The sequence below is a fragment of the Nelumbo lutea genome, chromosome 2 (assembly GCF_056320005.1).
Source record: "Nelumbo lutea isolate HS-2025 chromosome 2, American lotus-T2T, whole genome shotgun sequence".
Lineage (NCBI taxonomy): Eukaryota > Viridiplantae > Streptophyta > Magnoliopsida > Proteales > Nelumbonaceae > Nelumbo > Nelumbo lutea.
Genome location: NC_142685.1, coordinates 29,599,414 through 29,619,693, shown reverse-complemented (window position 1 = coordinate 29,619,693; position 20,280 = coordinate 29,599,414). Strand labels below are relative to the sequence as shown.

At 36.7% G+C, this 20,280-nt stretch overlaps 1 protein-coding gene and 1 pseudogene across 2 annotated transcripts; one reads left to right on the top strand and one right to left on the bottom strand.

The window, feature by feature from the left end:
• Nucleotides 1-1,752: 1,752 nt before the first annotated feature.
• On the bottom strand, nt 1,753-3,822 carry LOC148869524 (amino acid transporter AVT6E pseudogene; annotated as a pseudogene). The gene is made up of 2 exons (XR_016107686.1): nt 3,718-3,822; nt 1,753-3,622 (listed from the first exon to the last, which is right to left on the bottom strand). The product of XR_016107686.1 is annotated as an amino acid transporter AVT6E pseudogene (transcript).
• A 5,013-nt stretch (nt 3,823-8,835) lies between these two features.
• NUB1 (ubiquitin-associated (UBA)/TS-N domain-containing protein) lies at nt 8,836-19,246 on the top strand. Its single transcript, XM_088973912.1, has 11 exons — nt 8,836-9,528; nt 12,452-12,574; nt 12,691-12,787; nt 16,187-16,222; nt 16,335-16,522; nt 16,628-16,730; nt 17,428-17,609; nt 17,707-17,784; nt 18,069-18,171; nt 18,247-18,340; nt 18,655-19,246. Exons 1-11 carry the CDS (start codon nt 9,194-9,196, stop codon nt 19,008-19,010), a joined length of 1,695 nt encoding a protein of 564 aa, XP_088830038.1. The 5' UTR covers nt 8,836-9,193; the 3' UTR covers nt 19,011-19,246.
• The last annotated feature ends 1,034 nt before the right edge of the window (nt 19,247-20,280 follow it).

Sequence of the window (20,280 nt, the reverse complement as noted above, 5' to 3'; positions counted from 1 at the left end):
TTTCATTCTGTAGACAACAACCTAATTGTAGAAACCAACTCTTCAACTTGGGTTCCAAGTTTCCAATTGAAGTCTCTCATTTTATCAAGTTTAGCATTCATAAATGGTTCCATTTCAAGCTTCTTCTACCATCAACATGACTTGCGAATAGTTCAATCTTTGACAGGCCCTCTTCTTCTTCCACTTCATCCCTGTGTAAATATGTTTCAATTGTTTCTTTATCATAGCAATTCTTTGGTTCGATCCCAATAGAGATATCGGTGTTATCTTTCCAAACCTAGAAATAATTACTTAAATGGATTGGACCAATGTTTTAAAAAATGACATGGAACTGGAATCGTTCTGGCCATTGGTTTCCAAGTCGATAGTTCGACCATCCAGTCCGAATGGATGATCCATTCTAATAAATTAAATTAAAAAAGTAAAAAAATAATTAAAATTTAAAAACAGCTACAAACCGTTGAAATGATCGATGGTTCAATCACTTGGGTCAATGGGTCACTGACCAATTCAACGATTTTTGGTCAAGCACTAGATTTAGGGTAAAATGGAACCAATAGCCTGGATGGTTTCCGGGTAGAACGGTCCAACCATCCAGATCATCGACGGTTCGAAAACCATGAACCCACATGCGAATTTTGTACCTAGACAACAAGTTCTTTACAGGAAACCTTCCTGATAACTTGTTGAATAGTTCTAATTATTTGCAAGAATTAGATGTCAGTCATAACTACATATATAGTCCTCTACCTGGATGGTTGGGAAATTTATCAAGACTTATATCTCTTGCCATGCCTAATAATTGTCTTGAAGAACCAGTCCCACATGAACTATGGTAACTGGACCAACTTCAATTACTAGATAACAATTTTCATGGTTCAGTACCAAATTGTTTTAGTCCAAGTTCATTGCAACATGTACATCTTCAAAATAATGGGCTCAAAGGACCAATGTCAAAGGCGTTCTCTAATTGCTCCTCCTTGGTGACCCTGGATGTTGGTTATAACCACTTAACTGGTGCCATTCCAGAATGGATTGGTGGCCTTTCAAATTTAGGTGCCCTTCTCTTAGAAGGAAATCAACTTGAAGGTAGAATTCCTATCGAGTTGTGCCGGTTGCAGAGGCTTAGCATAATGGGCTTCTCCCACAACATTCTTTCTGGTCAGATACGTTCATGCTTCAACAACATAACATTTGCAAGGGAAAACGAACCATATGAAAGAAATTGTGAAGTTTTCTTGTCTGGAATGATCTTTCATGCAACTAATTAATAGGTCACATCCCGTATGAAATTGGAGACATAAAGGTAATCCATGCATTGAACCTATCCCACAAGTATTTAAGTGGACATATCCCACTGTATATGAACCACAATCAAACTGAAAGTTCTTTTTTTTTTTTTATTTTGTGAAGAAAATTCTTTGTTCATTTCTACTGAGAAAATATTTTTTTTTTTTCAAAATAATCTAGATGAAGTCCTTATTATGCTCGGTTTTGGAACCCCTACACAAACATGGTTCAAAATATAGAGCCATAAAAATCAACATGAGCACAGATTTTACATCAAACAATCATATTGTTAAACAAAATGCAATAAATGAGAAAATAATAACTAAGAAGTTGGGTGCAACCTGATTGTGCTCTTCCAACTCCTTCATTGTTTTTCTTACTCTTCTAGACGATTAAACATTAAAGTGGAAAGGGAAAACAAGAAGTGGAAAGCAATAAAATATAGCAGAAGGAGAGGAGATCTAGTGAAAATGGATTAAAAAGGGGAAGTTTATATATATGTAAGAATAATTACTTAAATTAAGAAACAGAGGAAGAAAATAATTAATGGGAATTAATAAAAGGGACTATCTACAAAAACATTTAACTTCACCATGTTGCTTAGATGGCAATCATGTGTGGAGTCCAAGTAGGTAGTCACTACGCCATGTTCCCTCAAAGGCAACCATGTATGTAAATTGCTATGGCTTGCAGTTATGTACTTCTATATGGCCTCACAATTTAAGGATCTACCCAAATATACAGTGATTAATTAAATTACTCAGATCTTGTTGAACCACCGCTGGATCAAATTCATGCGTGTAGCTTTTACTGCATCAACTCTACCAACAATCAATGAAGATATAAATGGTCAACCAGACTGGCTATTGATGCTATAGATATTCCCTATCACACCTACAATGCTAACCAATGTTGCCAATATTAGCATCATCCATGACAGCATCTTCTCTCCATGCTTCAAATTATCTCCTCGATGATTTAATTTCAAGGCAATAAGAGAAGGAAATACAAAACCCAGTGAGAGTGCAGTTGTTGCTCCTGTAAACTTGAAGGCTACCCAAATGTTGGGTACTGCAGTGGATCCTAAATAAATAAGTGCCAACAGCACTGCTGTCAAAGCCAAGAGCCTCTTTCTACTCCCTGAGAGTGGAGGTGATCCATGGAAAACTAATCCATCCACTGTTTGCCTCAGGGAGAAATGGATAACAGGGAAGACAAGTACCAGATGAAGAACATATCCAACTCGGACAATATAATTGAGAACCGAACTGAAACGTATTCCAAGGTCCTTATCGAAGTTGGTCAGCACATCTGATTCTGTATCCTTTCCAAACAGTAGATACCCAGAAACAGCCGTTGAGGCATAGATCAGGACACAGAGTACAGTCGTGATCCTTCCTACTCGATTCATCTTCTGAGGAGATCGTCCTTCAAGCTCATTATAAATTGGTTGAACATTAAAATGACAGACATAAGCATTTGTCATGATGGGAATCACTACAAGCAGATCCATGATAGCCTTCTTCGATCCAACATCTGGCCACATCCTTGGTATCATTGCCCGTCCTTCAACAAGCTTAATGAATGCAATCACACAGGAAACTACGACAAAAACAACTGCAAGAGCCACTGAAGCAGCTGAAGTCAAGCTCAAAGAATCAATCTTCCCCAAAGCACACAGTGGCGCAAGAAAAACCACTACAATGATAAATATCACCAATTTCCGCTGATCCCAGACTCCTCCACTGCCCAGCCATTGATCAAAAACCCCCACATGATCCGAAGAACCCGACAAGACATCCCCCAAAATTATCAGATAAACTACCAAAACCCCAGCATTGTTAATTACTATACATATCTCAGAAATAATCCTGGCCGGACGGCCCAGTGCAGATTGAACAATATCTCCATAAGAAGACGAATTGCGAAGAGCAGAAAACCGAACAAGCAATTCAATACTTATCTCCGACACAATCCCCATGAGAATAATAAGAACAAACCCAACAACCAACCCGAGGACTTTCATGGTGGCAGGAAGAGCCATAATGCCGGCACCAATGATCGACGTAGCAAGGTTGAAAACAGCACCAGAGATCCCGGACCCATTTTTAACATAGCCTCCGGCATATAAAAGATCATCATCGTCATCAATATCATCACCATGGTCGGTATCCTGTTTGTCGCCGAGGGTTGCCAATTTTAAGAAGTCTTGTTGGGAAGACCTGGGGTTTGGGTATTGGACATGATATTCATCGTGTAATGGTAATTCTACAGATGAAGATACTGGAAGAGCAGAATATCTGCCATTCATTTTGTTTGTCTCTGCAGAATCCTTATACAAAGGAAAAAGAACAAAAAAAAAAAGCTCTTTTTTTTAAAGAAATCTTGGTTTTTACAGATCTGTGGAGAAATGGGGAGACGACTTACTGGGATTATCTGCGTGACAATGAAATGGTGATCGGAGGAGCGGCAGCAGAGAAACCCTAGATCTTAGGTTCTAACTTCCAACCTCCAACGGCTGCCTCCGCTGCCCAACGGCGAGGAGGAGGAAAATAAATAACGAACGGAAATTTGCCATTTGAAGGGCTTCCAGCTTTTGATTGGGCGTAGATTTTTGTACCGTTGAGGCGTTGAGTTATTTTCTTTCTGGTGTCTTTCCAGGAGAGTCAAAAGAGTCAAACAGAACCGCAATGGAGGATTTTTGTTTTGGTGGCGGGAACCAATAACTAACTAACTGTCCGCAGTTCTACTCGTAACATTTCGCCAATTACAATTCAGCATGTCAGTTCCGTACAGATGGGTCCCAGTATTAGGATGGCGTGGCATATCATGAGTGGCCAGCATCGATCTGTAACCATGGAGGATTTGGCAAAGTTTTCAATCCGTCGACCGTCGTCCAAGATTGATCCAAGCAGTTGGACCGATGAGCTTGAGCTTAGTGACGCGTCACAATCCCAGTCCCGGACCTCCCGATCAAAAATAATTGATCCGGTCAAGATCCATTAATCCAGTTGACCCATTGATCCATCTAACCCGTGCAATGCACGGATTTTCGTTTTTTGCATTATTTTAATTTTTCTGAAACTTTAATTTTATGGTAAATTTTTCAAAGTATCCTTATGATTTATGGTTTAGAAAATTTATCAACTTTATTCTTACTATTTATATGATAATTGACTAACTCTATTCCTATCGACAATTGATACACATCTGACACCCGTGATACATAAAACTTTTTTAAAACCTAATATTATCACATCGGAACACAATACACATGTGTTCCAATGAAAACCCCTCGTCGTCAAACCCTCCGTCCCAGTTAAATCGGGCAAATTAACACAATGCACCAGTTGGCTAAATACAATCTCCACAACCCAAATGGGAGATGGGAAATGGAAAATGGGAGTTTATAGAAACAAGCTGACCATTGATTAGTTGACCGGGAGGAAAGCTGTTCAACCTCCGGGACAGGATTCAACCGTTTAAAACACTGGAATTTAGGAGATCCATCATCTGTCCCGTTGGTACAGAAATTATTCTGTCCCAAACCAATAGTAATCTGTCATAGCAGCCTGTTTTCCCATTTCAAAATGAAAGTGAGTTTTTTAGATGATGTGAAAGATTGTTATTGATTTGGGACAAAAAGAATTTGTGTCCCAATGCGAGCTCAGAATTTAGAATTTCAAATATTTTTCTCGGACTTTTCAAAAAAAGAAAAAACTATTTTTCTCGGCCGCGGCCCCCAAAATTTGCCATGTATTATTCCAAGTCCCGAGCCGAACAAGGCAATGGCATTTGGTAATGCTCCATTGGACTGTTTCTGGTTTTCTAATAAGGAGAGAAAAAATGATCACCATAATGGAACCTCACTAAACTCTGCCCAACTGGCCATTACCCAACATTGATTATCGGGGCCCTGGGAGGGGTGGATTGGATATGGACCCGTCCAGAATTCTTTGAATGCATTCTCAGACTTGTCGGCCTGAGATTTCAAAAAAAAATATTGCCTAAGCATGATAGAAACTAGGGCAAAAGCTATCGCCATTCATTATTTTTTACATAATATGTTACTGATTCTACGAGGCTGGAGACATCTCAGATGCCTTAGTTAAAATTCTGGTTAGGTTGAGACCACCATTTGATTTGATTAAGCTCAGTACTGATGGTCAGCATTGAAAGCATCTCCTTAAATTGGTGAAGGGGAAGGGGGGATTAAAGAATCATCAGAGAGAAGCCATTTTTGTTGGAAGGTTGGTGGGAGTGGGGGGGAGGGGGGGGTCAGAACCCTCTTATATATGTGGGGTCTAGCATTGAACCATATAGTACTGTTAGGGTCAAGATTGGCTGTCAACTAAGAATTGAAAGTGATGATTTGAGGGAGACCAATTAGTGCCTAGAGTCATTGCTAAAGGTCCCCATTTCTTATATCCTAAAACATGCATTGCCCACATGATTTTGCTTGTTTATATGGTTCCAAATGCACATTTCCTGATTTATGTTGCTTTATGGTTTTCCTACAAATGGCTAAATAAAGAGGCTAAGGATTTAACCACGTAATGCTTTATAATATCACGACAGCAGAACCAGGTTTTAGACAAGAAACTCCTTCCTCTCATCTGACTGCACATTTCTAAAACTATAACTCAAGTGGCATCTTGCTAGCTAGCTAGTGAAAAACAAAGTTCATAACTCATCCAAAAACTTCGATTGGGTGTTTTAGAACAAATTGATGGAGTATTTAACAGATCTTCTCAAGTAGCAGCTAACGGTTTGTGGTAAAAAAGGTGATAGGGCACAAGCATACTGGAAGAAGGAAGCAGAATTAAAATCTGGTATTTCAAATTTGAAGTGGGCAAAGGAGTTCAAGAATCAAAAACTTCAGCTGGAGCTCGATGCCATAGTGATAGATAGTTTAAATGGTAAACCAGATGGTTTGCATTGGTACCAAGGTTCAAAGTATCAAAAACGTCAAGTGTATTGAAAAGGTAATTTTAAGAGACATATTAGGATAAGTCTAGCTTGGATACACATGCATATTAGAGAAATTAAGATGCACATGAAAACATTATAAATACTTCAATAACTTATAAAAGTACATCAATAACACTAAATATAAGACCCCAATGAGGTATATATACATTAAATTCATATATTTTAATGGTTTTATAAAGAAATACATTATAGTTAATTATAATTTTGTTAAAAAACCTATGTTTAACTATAATTTATAAATTAAAATTCTTAAGTTTTATAGGATGTGAAAAACCAAACTCACCTATCCAACCATAAAACATGCACTGGCACAATTTTTAAGTGAAAATATAATTAATAATTATTTATTTTTAATTTAAAAAATTATAAAAATAAAAAATAATTAAACATTATATAATATATTCAAAAAAAGTCATTAATTAAAGAAGAAATTTCAATTGCTTTGTGGATATGATAGATCATCCATAGAATTATAATATATTCAATCATTGTGATCAAATGATAAAATATAATTAATTATTATTTATTTTTAATTCTAATAATATAAAAATAAAAATAAAAATTATTAAAGAAAAATTCAATTGTTCTATGGATATAATAGATCATCCATAGAATTATAATATATTACATTGTTGTGATCAAATGATAAAATATAATTAATTATTATTTATATCTTAATTCTAAAAATATAAAAAATAAAAAAAAAATATTAAAGAAGAAATTTCAATTGCTCTATAGATATGATAGATAAATCCATAAATCTAAAACATATTAAGTCTTTATAAGTAAAGAAAAAATTACATTTTCAAATTTTTTGTTAATTTATATTTTCCCCAAATATCTTCATGAAATTTCCATAGATCTACTCATAACACACAAAAAAAAATTGTGATTTTGAATGTAACAAATGTAAAGTAACATAGATTTAAACATTCAAGAAAAAAAAAATCACAAGATATTATAAAAATTGAAAAACCTACATACTTTTTCCATATTTTTCTTACAATTTTTTGCACATCTAGCACTCAAAGAATGAGATTTGGAGTTTTAGAGTCATTTGGGGGTGAAATAAGGCTTATTTCAGGTTTAAAGTTTGTTCTCCCCCTTTATTTTTTATTTCAATTTTTAGATGTTTCTTTTTCGTAATGTATTGGTCGATACATCCCAATACGGTGGAAAAAAGATGATATGACCAATTTTTCACCGTCTCTCATATGGGACTTTTAAAGATACGATACAATACACCCCTATTAGGCATATCATATCAAATCTTAAACATTGTAGTTCATCTAATATTATTTTACTACAAGCATAAAGCCTTGCTCATCTAATATTACAAATACAAAGTTCTCTTCTATAGTTCCAATTATTAACATTATACTTCATCTCATGAGATGCTCAAAAAGGCTAACGTAAGTGTGTCTCAATCTCTCAGATAGTATGGCCGAACACCACTCCTAATTGGCTTAATTAAGCCCACGAGAAGTTCAATGAGATTTGCACTAGTGTTTCTTATGTTGGATAGTGTTTTATCCAGTACTATTTTAAAAACCAATTCAACTGGTTCAATGCTTCTTATGTTGAATGCTTTTTGTCTCTCGGTCGTGGGTCACCAATTCAACTGTCTAGGTTGGACGGGTCAAACCGTAATGCATCAGCACCTGAATAAGTTAAGAGTGATTTATTACACATTAAAGAAACTAGAAGAGCTTGCCATAGACCAAAAAGGATATAAGTAGTAATAAATGATTTAAGCACTAACAACTTAATAGTAGATATGACGTTAAGGCCTCATTTGGTTTGCGGGAATAGAGGTCTAGAATTGAAATCGGAATCTCAGTCCCATTCCTGTTGGAATGGCATTTCCCTGTCCCTCCTTTGGGAATGAAATCCTATTCCTACTGATTTTAATTCCCATTCTCATTCTTCTTTGAACCAAACAAATTATGGGAATAAACCATTCTGATTCTGATTCCGGATGATTTTGACTCTAATTCCGACTACAAACCAAATGGACCCTTTTGGTAAAACATGATTCATTAGTCAACTCATATAATTTGGATAGGGCATAGATGCTAATGATGAGATTTTGAACAGTTACTCACAGTTAATATAAAGATCACCCCAATCAAATAATCAACAAGAGAGTTATGCCCTATGAAATTGATCGAATGGCTAGGTCAGATGGGTCAACAGTTCAACCACCCGGACTGGTTGGACCTAAAATTATGATTAGATAACCGTTCGAACGGTTCAACTGTCCGGATTAATGGCCTGTAAAAAACACTGGTTTTGTCTCCTCTAGCCTTCGAGACTGGTGTTTGAGGCAAGGGGCAGCTCCAAGCCTCTCATATTATCTCAATTTTCTTCCCATGGCATCAAATTACACCATCGAATTGGAATGATGTAATCTTCTGTTCCGTCCATTGGGGCTATACTTGTTTTGCTATCAAAGGTCAACACTCACTCAAGAGACTCAAGACGACACCATCACTCCATCGGTCGGTGGACAATGGGTAAACCCGTCAACCACTTCGATTGATTTTCCCCTCTGTCACGGTTTGGCTCTTAACCGCTGGACATGGTCCAATCTAAAATCCGAACCCGGTCCAAGATCCGATATTTAGTTACCCCTTTAGAAAGACCCACTGTTTCATTCTCTGACAAACCGAATGAAGAAAAAGGCAAAAGCCAAGCCAATCTCGATTTTCCATTAAAAACCAATACTTCACATCGAAGAAACTCCCCTCTCTCTCTCTCTCTCGCTTTGTTGAATTCAGCTCTTGGAGCTGATGACCTTTCGAATATAAGTAAACGGACGAACTTGCCTTGCTCTGCAAGACCCACCAATCGCTTTTAGTTTCCAACGACTTCGTTCGCAGAATTGAGAATTCCTTGCGTTGCCGCTTTCATGGAATCAGAAGCTTCATCAAAGAATACGAGCATGGCAAAATTGAAGATAGCAGGATCTTGGTCGGGTGCTTTGGAAGTCGATTTAGATGTCTGGACGATACCCATGTTGAGAGAAGAGGTTGCCGGGCGATCGAATTGCAGGCCCGAATCAATCAAGCTTATTTGTGGTGGGAAAGTTTTGAAAGATGGAGAAGGGAATGATAAATTGAGTGAATTGGGTATCAAGAACAATGGAAAAATTCTTGCCAGCCGGGTTGGTGCTGATGAAGGGAAGTCCATGAAGGAAGCATTCTTGGCCGAGGAGGAGCGATCTCGCAGGCTTGCTCGAATCAAGTAAGTCTTGGGGCGTTTTTGTTTCTTTGAAAGTTGGCTTCCTTGTTCTTAATCATTTGAGTTTGCTAGAATTCTGATGTTTGCTGTAATTCATGGTGATCTTATCTTATATGGTACTTCTTCGATGGTTTAATTCCTTTAGCTCCTTGGGTTTAATGACGAGGAACCAATGTGGTTTGTATGACTATTTGATAATAGAAACACCCATAAAGCATGCTTTTTATTTGGTTTAGACTTTAATCAGAAGCTGATGGAGGATTTCGGCTGGAAAGTAACCATTGATATTCCTTGCACGTTTCAGTGCCATAATGCTTACATTTATATCATTAGTCATAATGCTTGCTTTTGTCTCCTTCTTGTTATTTACTTATGCCTTCTGCAACTGCAACTGGATTACAACTCTTGCTAGCTTGGTACCCCCTAGAATGGTTAAATTTTCCATGCAGGTCAATTCCCCATTTTATTGTTTTTAAATGTTTTCTTTTCTCTCCATATAAATGGGTAAACACTACAATTATTTCAAATAGGACTTTGTTATCTGTTAGGGGTAAACCATCAGTTTCCAATCTAAACAGGAAAAAGCTTAGGATGAGGGGTTTTCCCTCCATGGGATGACCAAGTATTGGACAGACTCTGCTACTGAAGTTACCTTGGGGACTAGAAAAGGGATTGAGGATTTCTCGGTACATGGAAAACTCTGTATAAAGATCCAAATGGACAAGAAACCTTTTGAAAACACTGAGAGGCCATCCTTGAATCCTTTTTCTATGGGCTTAGTAACCTATAAATGCCACATTCTCCTCAAAGACAATTGCCCATTTGTTTATCTCTTATGACCCGTACAAATTTATATAAATGAAAAATAAATCTTTTACCCCAAAATGTTAGCCACCTAGCTTTACGGAAAGTTTCAATAGCTCTATCATATTGATCTACAATCTAGAAGTTTCCTGTTTCAACTTGCACCTATTATTTGCTTGACGTGCATGACTATGGCTCCTATAAATTAGAAGTGAACAATATTATTCTTTTGCAAGGCTTATTGTCATTTACTTCAATAGAGCAAACTGTGAAAGTTATCTCTCCATTATTTATATGTAACAACCCTCAGAATGACAGGCTATTCTTATGGCTCCAGAAATTCCCATCTATAAATCATTCTTCCTACTTCTTTGACAATGCATATTCTTTGGTATCAGCAAATAGAAATGGATGCTGCATTGATATGGCTTCCCCTTTCCGATCATGAAATGGAAGTTTCACTTCTCTAAATTACAAGTTTCTTTTCTCAAGTATCTGATAATAGGGACCACTCTATGTTTGATCCACCTTTCTTAAAGGTCAAAATCTATTTTACACCTTCCTCCCATAGTAGTGGTTCCTTAAGCCGCATCACTTTTGAGTTTTGAACTCTGTATTCGTTCCCATTTACAGCTTGACTCCTTGTAGTCTTTTGCACTACCCTTGTATTGTCTACCTGGAAGAAATTAGCATCTACTATACATTGTGAAATTCCATCATTCTGTAGAAAGCTTATGTGTTTAGAATATAGCATTGTTTCATTTACCTATACCTTTGTCTGCAGGTATATTCTAAAAATTTGAGAGATATCCCATTGTTTAATCCAACATAATATGTGTATTGTTGTGTAGAAAAATTAGTCTCTTCTAGTTTAATTTAATGAACTGCCTTAGTCCATGTCTGCTATTTCATTGAGGTGGATTCAATGGATCTAACTATTGATGGGCAATGCCACCTTTTACCCCATGCTAATGCAGCATGGTTAAACATTATGACCCTCTCCATATTATACCCAGTGTTTTAAAAGGCATGGGAGGTGTACGCCTGGAGGCACGCCTCCAGGTGAGGCACTCCCAAAACGCCCTGAGGTGTATGCCAGAGGCGCTGACACCTCTGAGGCATACACCTCATACGCTTTTTTCATGAGGCGTGCTAGATGTGTACGCTTCATGTGCCTCATGCACATCTTATATAAAAAGACAGAAAAAAGAAGAAGAAAAAAAGGAAAGGAAAGGAAAGGAAAAGAAAAGAAAAGAAAAGAAAAGAAAAGAAAAGAAAGGGAAGAAAAAAAAAAGAGAAAAAGAAAGAAAAGGAAAGGGAAGGGAAGAAAAGATAAGGAGAAAGAAAGTGGTTTGCCCCCCTTTCAACTAATGTTATGCATCTTTATTCTTCTTAATATAAAAGATTTTTATTAAAAATACAGAAAAAATCAGATACCCACTTCCTCTTCATCTTCCTCCCCTTCCTCCTAACCACACTCCTCTTAAGGAGGCTTACGCCTTTTGCGTTCTGAACTACACCTCACGCCTCTAGGTAGTGGAACGCCTCTGCATTTTAAAACATTGATTATACCATAGATTATTTTGTTGCATGTCCTTCAAAATTTCTTTTCTTCCTATTTGAGCCTTAAATTTTGTAGAGTTAATCTTTGAACTATCATGTAGTGTGTGTGAAGCATATCATTAGTTGCCTTCAACTTCAGTTCTGTTTGAAGGAGTGTTATCCGTAAGAGGGAGAGGGGAAAATATAAGGATAGAGCTTGTTGACAGGTCCTTGGAAAAAGGCATGCCACTGCCAAGAACATAGGGAGTTCACTTATATTGTAACATCTGGATGATGAGGAATGGTTAGGCGAGTCATTATTCTCATCTATGAAGGAACATGTGCAAGAGTAAATTATTGTCCATTAAGTCATATTAGATTGAACAGTTACTAACTTACTACTATTGCAGTCAGTTGATCTTTCATCCATTATATCTCTTGTTAGGAATGCATATGGTGGGTGGCATCACCCTACCTAGTATTTGATGTATTTGTTCATTTAAAGGCATTGCTGGTTCATCACACCCTCCACTGGGTTCTGTTCTCTTTTTAACTCTGAGCTAAAATCTTGAAATTATAGGGCTGCTGCTGTTGCATTGGCTGAGCGGCATGTTGATGGTTCATTACCAATGGAGGACTTCAATATAGAACTTGAAGATCAGAGTGGAAAGAAGGTTCATTTGGGGTCTGAGACTGATCAACGGTATGGTTTTATAATGTTGCTATATTCAAAGCTGAAAATTTCAATATTAGTGGTGTTTCAAATATCTACAATCCCATTCTTAATTTTTAATTCATATTTGGACTATCATTTGGCAGGGGAGTGATGATGGGCATGATGCTTCATGCAAATGCAAAGCGACTAATTAAACAACGAAAGTACAAGGATGCATTAGATGTGCTTTCCATGGGAGAGGTCAGTTACTGGTGTAATCCATGGGAGATTTAAAGCTATTTTTAATTGTTTGAATAGTAGTTGGAATTGGTGTCTGATTGTAGTAATTGAAAGTATTTTCATTATTTTAGAAATCAAATTTGTTATTATCCAATCAACCAAAAGACAGAAGATTAGTTACTTCCTAGGACATGTTGTGTAAGTTATTTAAAAGCTGAGGAAATTAATGTCCCATTTCAGTGTCAGTACAATTTTCTAAATCAACCCTAATAGATGTTGAACCATAGCAGGATAGGGGACATCTGGACACCAATCACTGGCCATGCAGATTGGGATTAATTTTTTATTATATATTTTGCCTCCTGACTCTTTGTCATGATTTTGACTTCAAATTAAATGCTATAGATCATATGGTCATGGTTATCCAGAAGGTATTTTCTAGTATAGATATATATTTTTTTGAGAGGAAGGTAATCATTTTTTTTGTTTGATAATTAAAGGTAAAGTAATCTATTAGACAATAAGCAAACAAGATCTGCACAACAAGGAACTGTGCAGTGCCCAATCAAAAACTGTAAATTTTCTAACTTGTCTACCCTGTTTGCATAGATGCAAAAGATCTCCAGAATTATAAAAAGAGCTATATGGTCTATTACTGAATAGTCTGTGTTCCTACCCATGAGTACATCCTACCCCAAAATCCTTTACATAAATTTTCCTCTGTGACAAACTTATTTTCAAAGTTTTTTGTTTCTTTCGATCCATCCAAACCACTAATGCTGGTCCTACTCCCCAAATAACCTTGCCTTCTTCAGGGAGACCTTTCAACTGCCAACACTGTGGCACTGCAAATAGATTTTCTGTGAAACAGAACTGAGCTTCAAACAGTCCCAAAAACTTTGCCCGTAGGTTTTGAGCAACTCTACAGTGGATCAGTAGGTGGTCTGAATCTTAGAAGCTTCCCCACACATTATGCACTTACTAGGCAGCACACTCATCCCTCTCCTAGCAAAAACATTTGCTGTCTAACACTTGCCCAACACTGCCACCCGTAATAAAAAAGCATCTTTTGTAAGGGTTTCAGTATTCCACACTATGGCTTCTGGGAATCCCACCATCTCTGCCTGCGTGAGTTTATTATAGAAAGATCTGACTGTGAAAATTCCTGCTTTATTTTTTGTGAGACTTCTAATAGGTAGACTATCCTTTGATCTACCCTATTGGTGCCTTCTTCTAATAACTCTATTGCTCTTTGATTCTGTAAAGCTAAGAACTGCTAGTTATCTTTTCTCAGTAAAGTCATCAGAATGAAAAGGTACCTACTTTTTCAATCTTGTTGATTATGTGAAATCTTAGCAACAGGTGTTTCAAAGCAAAGCAAGTGAGTTCAGTCCCCACTCCTTTCTGGGTGCTTAGGCAAACCAATTAAGTAAATAACAATGTACATTTGCCAATAAAATGCTTTCCTGTTTGTTATTTTATTTGATACCGATTTAGCTAGATTTGGGCCCCGTTTGGCGTGTCTTTTCGTGCAGGCTGTCAGCTTTTTAGAAGTCTGGCAGCCCGCATTTTGGTCTTTTCCTGTTTGGTTGGGAAAAGATCTAGCTGTCGAAAGCCACAGTCCCGAAAAGACGCAAGAAGTCTGTTTCGGGCTATTTTCAGGAAGCTCCAAGTGGAGCTTTTCGCCTTTTTTCAACTCATCTTCACACAGAAAGACACGCCTTAACCAAATGGTCTTCAAGCTGCTAAGATCTTAATGCAAGCTCACATCGTCTTTTGGCTGTCAGGTCTACTGGAAGATCTACTAAAAAAGACTTGCCAAACGAAACCTTAATCTTTGTGAAATTGTTTTACCAAAACTACAAGTTACCATTCATAAGAATTAGAAAAAAAAACTACAAAGAAATCATCTAAGCCTTTCTACAAAGAGCCCTCTTTTCTATAAAAGAAAAACACAAAAAAAAAAAAAAAATGCATGCAAGAAACTGAAAATGATTTATATTGTATACAAATATGTTACTTCTCCTCTATCACTACCCAAATGAAGAAATTGAAAGAAAATTAAGAAAGTGAAATAGGAAGCAGGAGAAATTGTAATATAAATTAATGATACTTTGTGTGTTCTGCATACACAATAAGAAATATAAATGCATATATATTTTGCTATAATGTGGTGCCAAAGGCTGACATATCTATGTGAACCAACCCAATTCCATGGGCCTGCAAATATTCACTAGCAAGACCAAGCCCAATAAATTTTTGAGTGGAGTCCAAGGCCCACAACATTAATTCCATTCTAGTAAGCCCAAGGCATTGGTCACCAATTTACGTGAACCTCATGTGGCATGCAAAATATTTAATCCTAATCAAATATTCTCAAAATTATCATAGTCCAATCTTGAAGATTTAGTAGACATTTGGTGGATTTTAGAAGCTTTTTTTTAGCAAATATTCTTCTTTTTAGTTTCATTGTTTAGGAAAATTAATATATTGAAGATCCCAAAAGAGATATTTTGCATCCTCTTCTATATAAACTCTATTTTGAGGATTCAATTGAATGAAAATGAATAGTTATCTCTATCAATGTGTTTGGTGCTGAATACAAACTTATGAAGGCACTGGCTCTTTCATATTTAGGGCTGGCTCCTAGAGAAATCTAGTTGTATTAATTCCTTTATTATCAACCTTTAACTGAGAACAGGTATTCTATTTACTGGTTGAGTATTAGTTATTGAACCTCTCTTATTATTTCCAAATTTTCTATTTCTATTTCCTTTTTTTCTACATTGCTAAATCATCCCCTACCCTTATTTCTCTTCTTTTTCACTTTTTTTCCCTATCCACTTGTTATTTCTGCTATTAAGTTTCTGTAGTCCCTTAACAGCATACCCAAACCCATTCCCTTTTCTATTTTCTTAATCTTTGAGCACTCTTAAGTTCTGTCTGGTAGTTTATCTTGTTGGTATCTAACCCTCAAACAAGCAAGCTACCAAGGGCCTTATGGTGTGTTTATTTTGTTAAGAATCAGTTCAACCGCCACTATTAATTATTGCTTTGGGGGTCCAGCATTAGAGATGCAATTTGGGTTCCTGATTTGAGGAATTTTCAGTTTTCCACTGCACCAGGTTTGGTCCATTGGGCTTGGGCCCCTTTGAAATTTAAGAAATGCTCAACCAAAGATTTCCCAAGTTGCGTCTTACCTGTGTTGCACATAAAAGGCACCATGATTTCATGATAACCATGGTTGGAAACCCAAAACCTTTTCTTTTTTTATGTAACAAGTGCTGGTACGACAGAAGTTGAATGTCTAAAACATGAATACAAATGCTTTTAGTGTAGGCAACTTTGAGAAATGGAGTCTACCTACCAATTGAAACCATTATGAAGACAATTCAACTGATCTGTATTTCTCACTTGTAGGAGGCTTTCTCTCTCTGTGATCCTAAGGTTATTGAGGTAAGTCAAATGGTTCTTTCTTCCAAAGAAAAAAGCAAAAATGAAAGAAAGGGAAGTTCCATGCCCATAGTAACATCTCTGATTTTCTCAGTTACCTTGTTTTTGTATCTAGATGATTGATAATATCCCAATACTCCAAATAGACACAGTATGGTGTTATTTCATGCTTAAAGACATCACATGGCTGTCTATGGCGGGAGAACGCCTTGCAAAAGCAAGACAAGGAATTGAGCGTACTCATGGGAAGGACTCCAGCCGCATTAGAATCCTTCAAGGAGGTTCCTATCCAGAGCTTGCATTGTGAGTACTCTTCCTAAATGCTATATATCATATATTTATCTTTCTGACCTTTCAAAATAGTACTCTAATTATGGAAGTCTATTCTTCTTTACCACTTGTTATTAGGCACTTGAGACTGGAGCTCCTGGAAGGTGTAGTGGCTTATCATAGTTATCAATTTGAGAAGTCTAGAAAGGCATTGAACTCTGCCCAAGATAAATTCCTTCAGGTACTCTGGTTTCTATCCACTAGAAATGTCTTCTATATATGTTCAAAGTAGTGCACTTTCAAAAATTATGTCAGAATAATTGGTTAGACCAAATATATCTGATGCAGAACATTAAACATTAACCTCTTTTCAAGGTTAATATGATCTCTGGCATTTTGGTTGTTGATTCTAACATAGTAGCTTGCTGTGCAATTTTGAGGGAACCTCTCCCTCCTTTTGATGGTATAAATACAAATAAAGAATCTAAAATGTAGCACTTAGCCACTTACCCACCTATAAATGCAGAAGGCCAGAATTCATCTTAATCTGGATTAGTTGCAATATTTTTATCTCTGTTCATGGAAATGATGGATTTAATAGTCAGTGTCAATCTAATAAACTGCATTTTGGTTGAAATAATGAGGGACATTGTGTAAAATGTTTAAAGGGAATTTTTTTTTATGTTTGAAAAGTCATCTTATATAGTAAAATAATTTGTTGAAGTAAAGAAACAAAGCACATAAGATGTATATGGTTTTGGAAGTTATAATTTGAAGTTAAAAACAACCTTGTTCCATGCAGCTTATGTTGCCTGGTCCCATATATTCCAGATTCTTCATTTTAAAAGACAGTTTCATTTATTTATTTTTCTTCTTTTCTTGTTTTCACTTCATTATATTTTTTCCCTTAATTTGATTTTCGTTTTTATTTTGATCAGCTCCACGTATCAGATGAAGCTCTATCACTGCTTATAAGCATGGGTTACAAGGAACGGGAGGCAAAAAGGGCACTGAGAATGAATAATCAAAATGTTGAGAATGCTGTTGAGTTTCTTATTCAGGAGAAATTGAAGAAAACACAAAAACGAGAGGAGGACATTCGGCGGAGAAATGAAATCATGTGGGTATTCATTTCGAAAGTACACTTTGGGCACAAATAGCTATCCATCTCTTTGGTATATTCCTTGTCAGTACTGATGAAACTTTGACAACTGCAGGGAGCAGAAACGTTATGGAATGACTCCCCTTAAGAAAGCTGTGGATCTTGAAAGATTGAATGAATTGGTCTCCATTGGGTAAGCAGTCTCAACTCTCAACCACTATATTTAAGAATATCTCTGCTGCCTCTTACTAAATTAAATTTACTCGCTGAGAGGTTGTTTGGTCTTAGGGATTGGAGGTGAGGGAGGCAAATCTTATTATTTACAGATGCTGGAATGGCTAAAATTAGGAACTTCTGTGATGCTGTAAAAACACTTTTTATTGGATTCATACATATTAAATAGAAGATATGTAGTACCAAAAATGTTGTTCTTTTTTCTTTCCCTAATCACCAATTAACCTACTGGTATTTTGACAGCTTTGAGAAGGAGCTTGCAGCAGAAGCACTTAGGAGAAGTGAAAATGACACACAGAAGGCCTTGGATGACTTGACAAATCCAGAGACAAATTCTAGTATACAGGTTATTTATATTCTCTTTCAAGATCAACTTTGCACCAGGTTCGACATCCACATCATATTCTTTGTTTTCTTGCAGCTCTACATTGAGTCAAAGAAGAAAAAGAGACTTAGACAAGCAGCAGATGCTGCTATTGAAGAGCTTATATCTATGGGATTTGAGAGATCAAGAGGTACCATAGGAAACATTGATTTGCACCTGTCTTCTTAGTGGAATTTGCATTAAGCAAGTTTTTATGGGATCAACTTGTCATCGTCCTGGATCTTTAGAATTTATAGATTCATTAATAGGATATCTATATAGGAATTAAATGTATAGTGGGAGGATATTTCCATTCTAATTGCATCTTCCTGCTACTTTGGTGTCGTGTATCTATTTGGTTGACTTGTTTTAATTTTCGAACTATTGTAATGTTTCCTCATTGCATAGATATGTGGCACATAGAAATTAAAGATCTTATCATTATTCCTTGTTTTCTATCTGAAGTGGTTGCAGCTGTACGGTCATCTGGGACAAAAGAGCAAGCATTAAATTTGCTGATTGAGGAATCTATGCCAAATCCCACAACAGAAGCTAATGATGGTACAGCATTTGATTCTACACTACATAGTAGCACAGGTTCTGCTGGTGTGAACAGTGAGGATATGGTTGAAAGTCCATTACACATCAATGATACAACAGAAGAACGAGACATGGAGATGGAAGATGCTATTGTACAAGAAATAACAGGAGATTCATTATCTGACTATGATATTGAAGTTACGAAAGAAGGTGAAGCTATAGCTGAGTACTTGGCTCTTCTGACTTCTACAGGCAATAGTGGGAAAGACTCTACTCAGTGAGAATACAGAAATCCAACTGACTACATTTCTTGTGAATAGAACTCTGCAAAAAAATGCTAAAGGTTAGGTCTGTATCAAGTCCACCACTCCCAAAACCCCAGATAGCTGGGACCAACATTGGGAGATGGCCTTTTTAGAATCTTTGTAATTTTACATTACAAATAGACTGACTGAGTGTTTAGGATGCTTAGCAGAATGAATGGAAATATTCATCAAAAATCAGGTTTTACTTTTAATCCCTTGCTAGTCCAAACTACTACTTTGGAAAAAAATAGCTCTTTCCATGGTAAGAAGCCTCTAAGTTAAGTCGCTCACCATGCACTCTACCGACTTGATATCCCTCTGGAGTGCTTATCAAATTGAAGGTTACATGTCTGAAAGTTACTTGTCTGATTACTCCTTTCTTTTTTGTTGATAAACCCAATAATAAAAGAGATATTTCTCATCTTTGACTTGTTACACCATATGGTAGTAGGATCAAACTTTTGGTCATAAAGGTTAATATTTTTTGACGGCAGAGGAATTAGCATAGGCAGACCCTGAGAAGAGAACCACTTGTTTGGTGCACATCAATATCTTTCAAGGGATGCAGCGTGGGTAAGAATAACAAGACTCACCAATAATTTGTTAATGGTTATTTAATTCTTATAAAAAAAATTAGAAATCATTGAAGGGATTTTCCTATGCACAACTGGGCTTCTCACTCCTGCAAGCTGCTGTAACCAACAGGCCGGTTTGCTTTTCACAGGATGAGTTTGCCTTTGATTATACATTTATACCTGATCAATGTATGCCTATCCATCACATTCCTGATTCCTCAATCTCAAGGTTGTGACTTGTAAGGCGAGGTATGATCAGGTGATGCTCCTCCCAGACCCAAACTGTATCTAGAGGCATTGCCATTGCTTGTGGGACCTGGGTCAGATTTAGATTGGAAATTTTTGGTTTATTTTATTAATGTTTTATGCTTGGCCTAAGCAGCATGATCTTGTATGATGCTTGATTCAGTAATTATATTTGCGCTCCTACAGGAGGTTAATAAAGGATCTTTCTCTCGGATCTGCTACCCACATTCTTATGCATCGAATACTACAGCTGCGCATTGGGAATATATCCTTTGTCCATATTCTCAATACACAAGAGTGGTGTTCTGTGAGTAGAGACGTTATGTAGCAGATTCGAACTGCAGCAAATGATGATGCCTTCCTCCGGTTTGAAGGCCAAGAATTTTATCTAGGGTCCCCAAATTTCTATGACGACTGATCCTCCT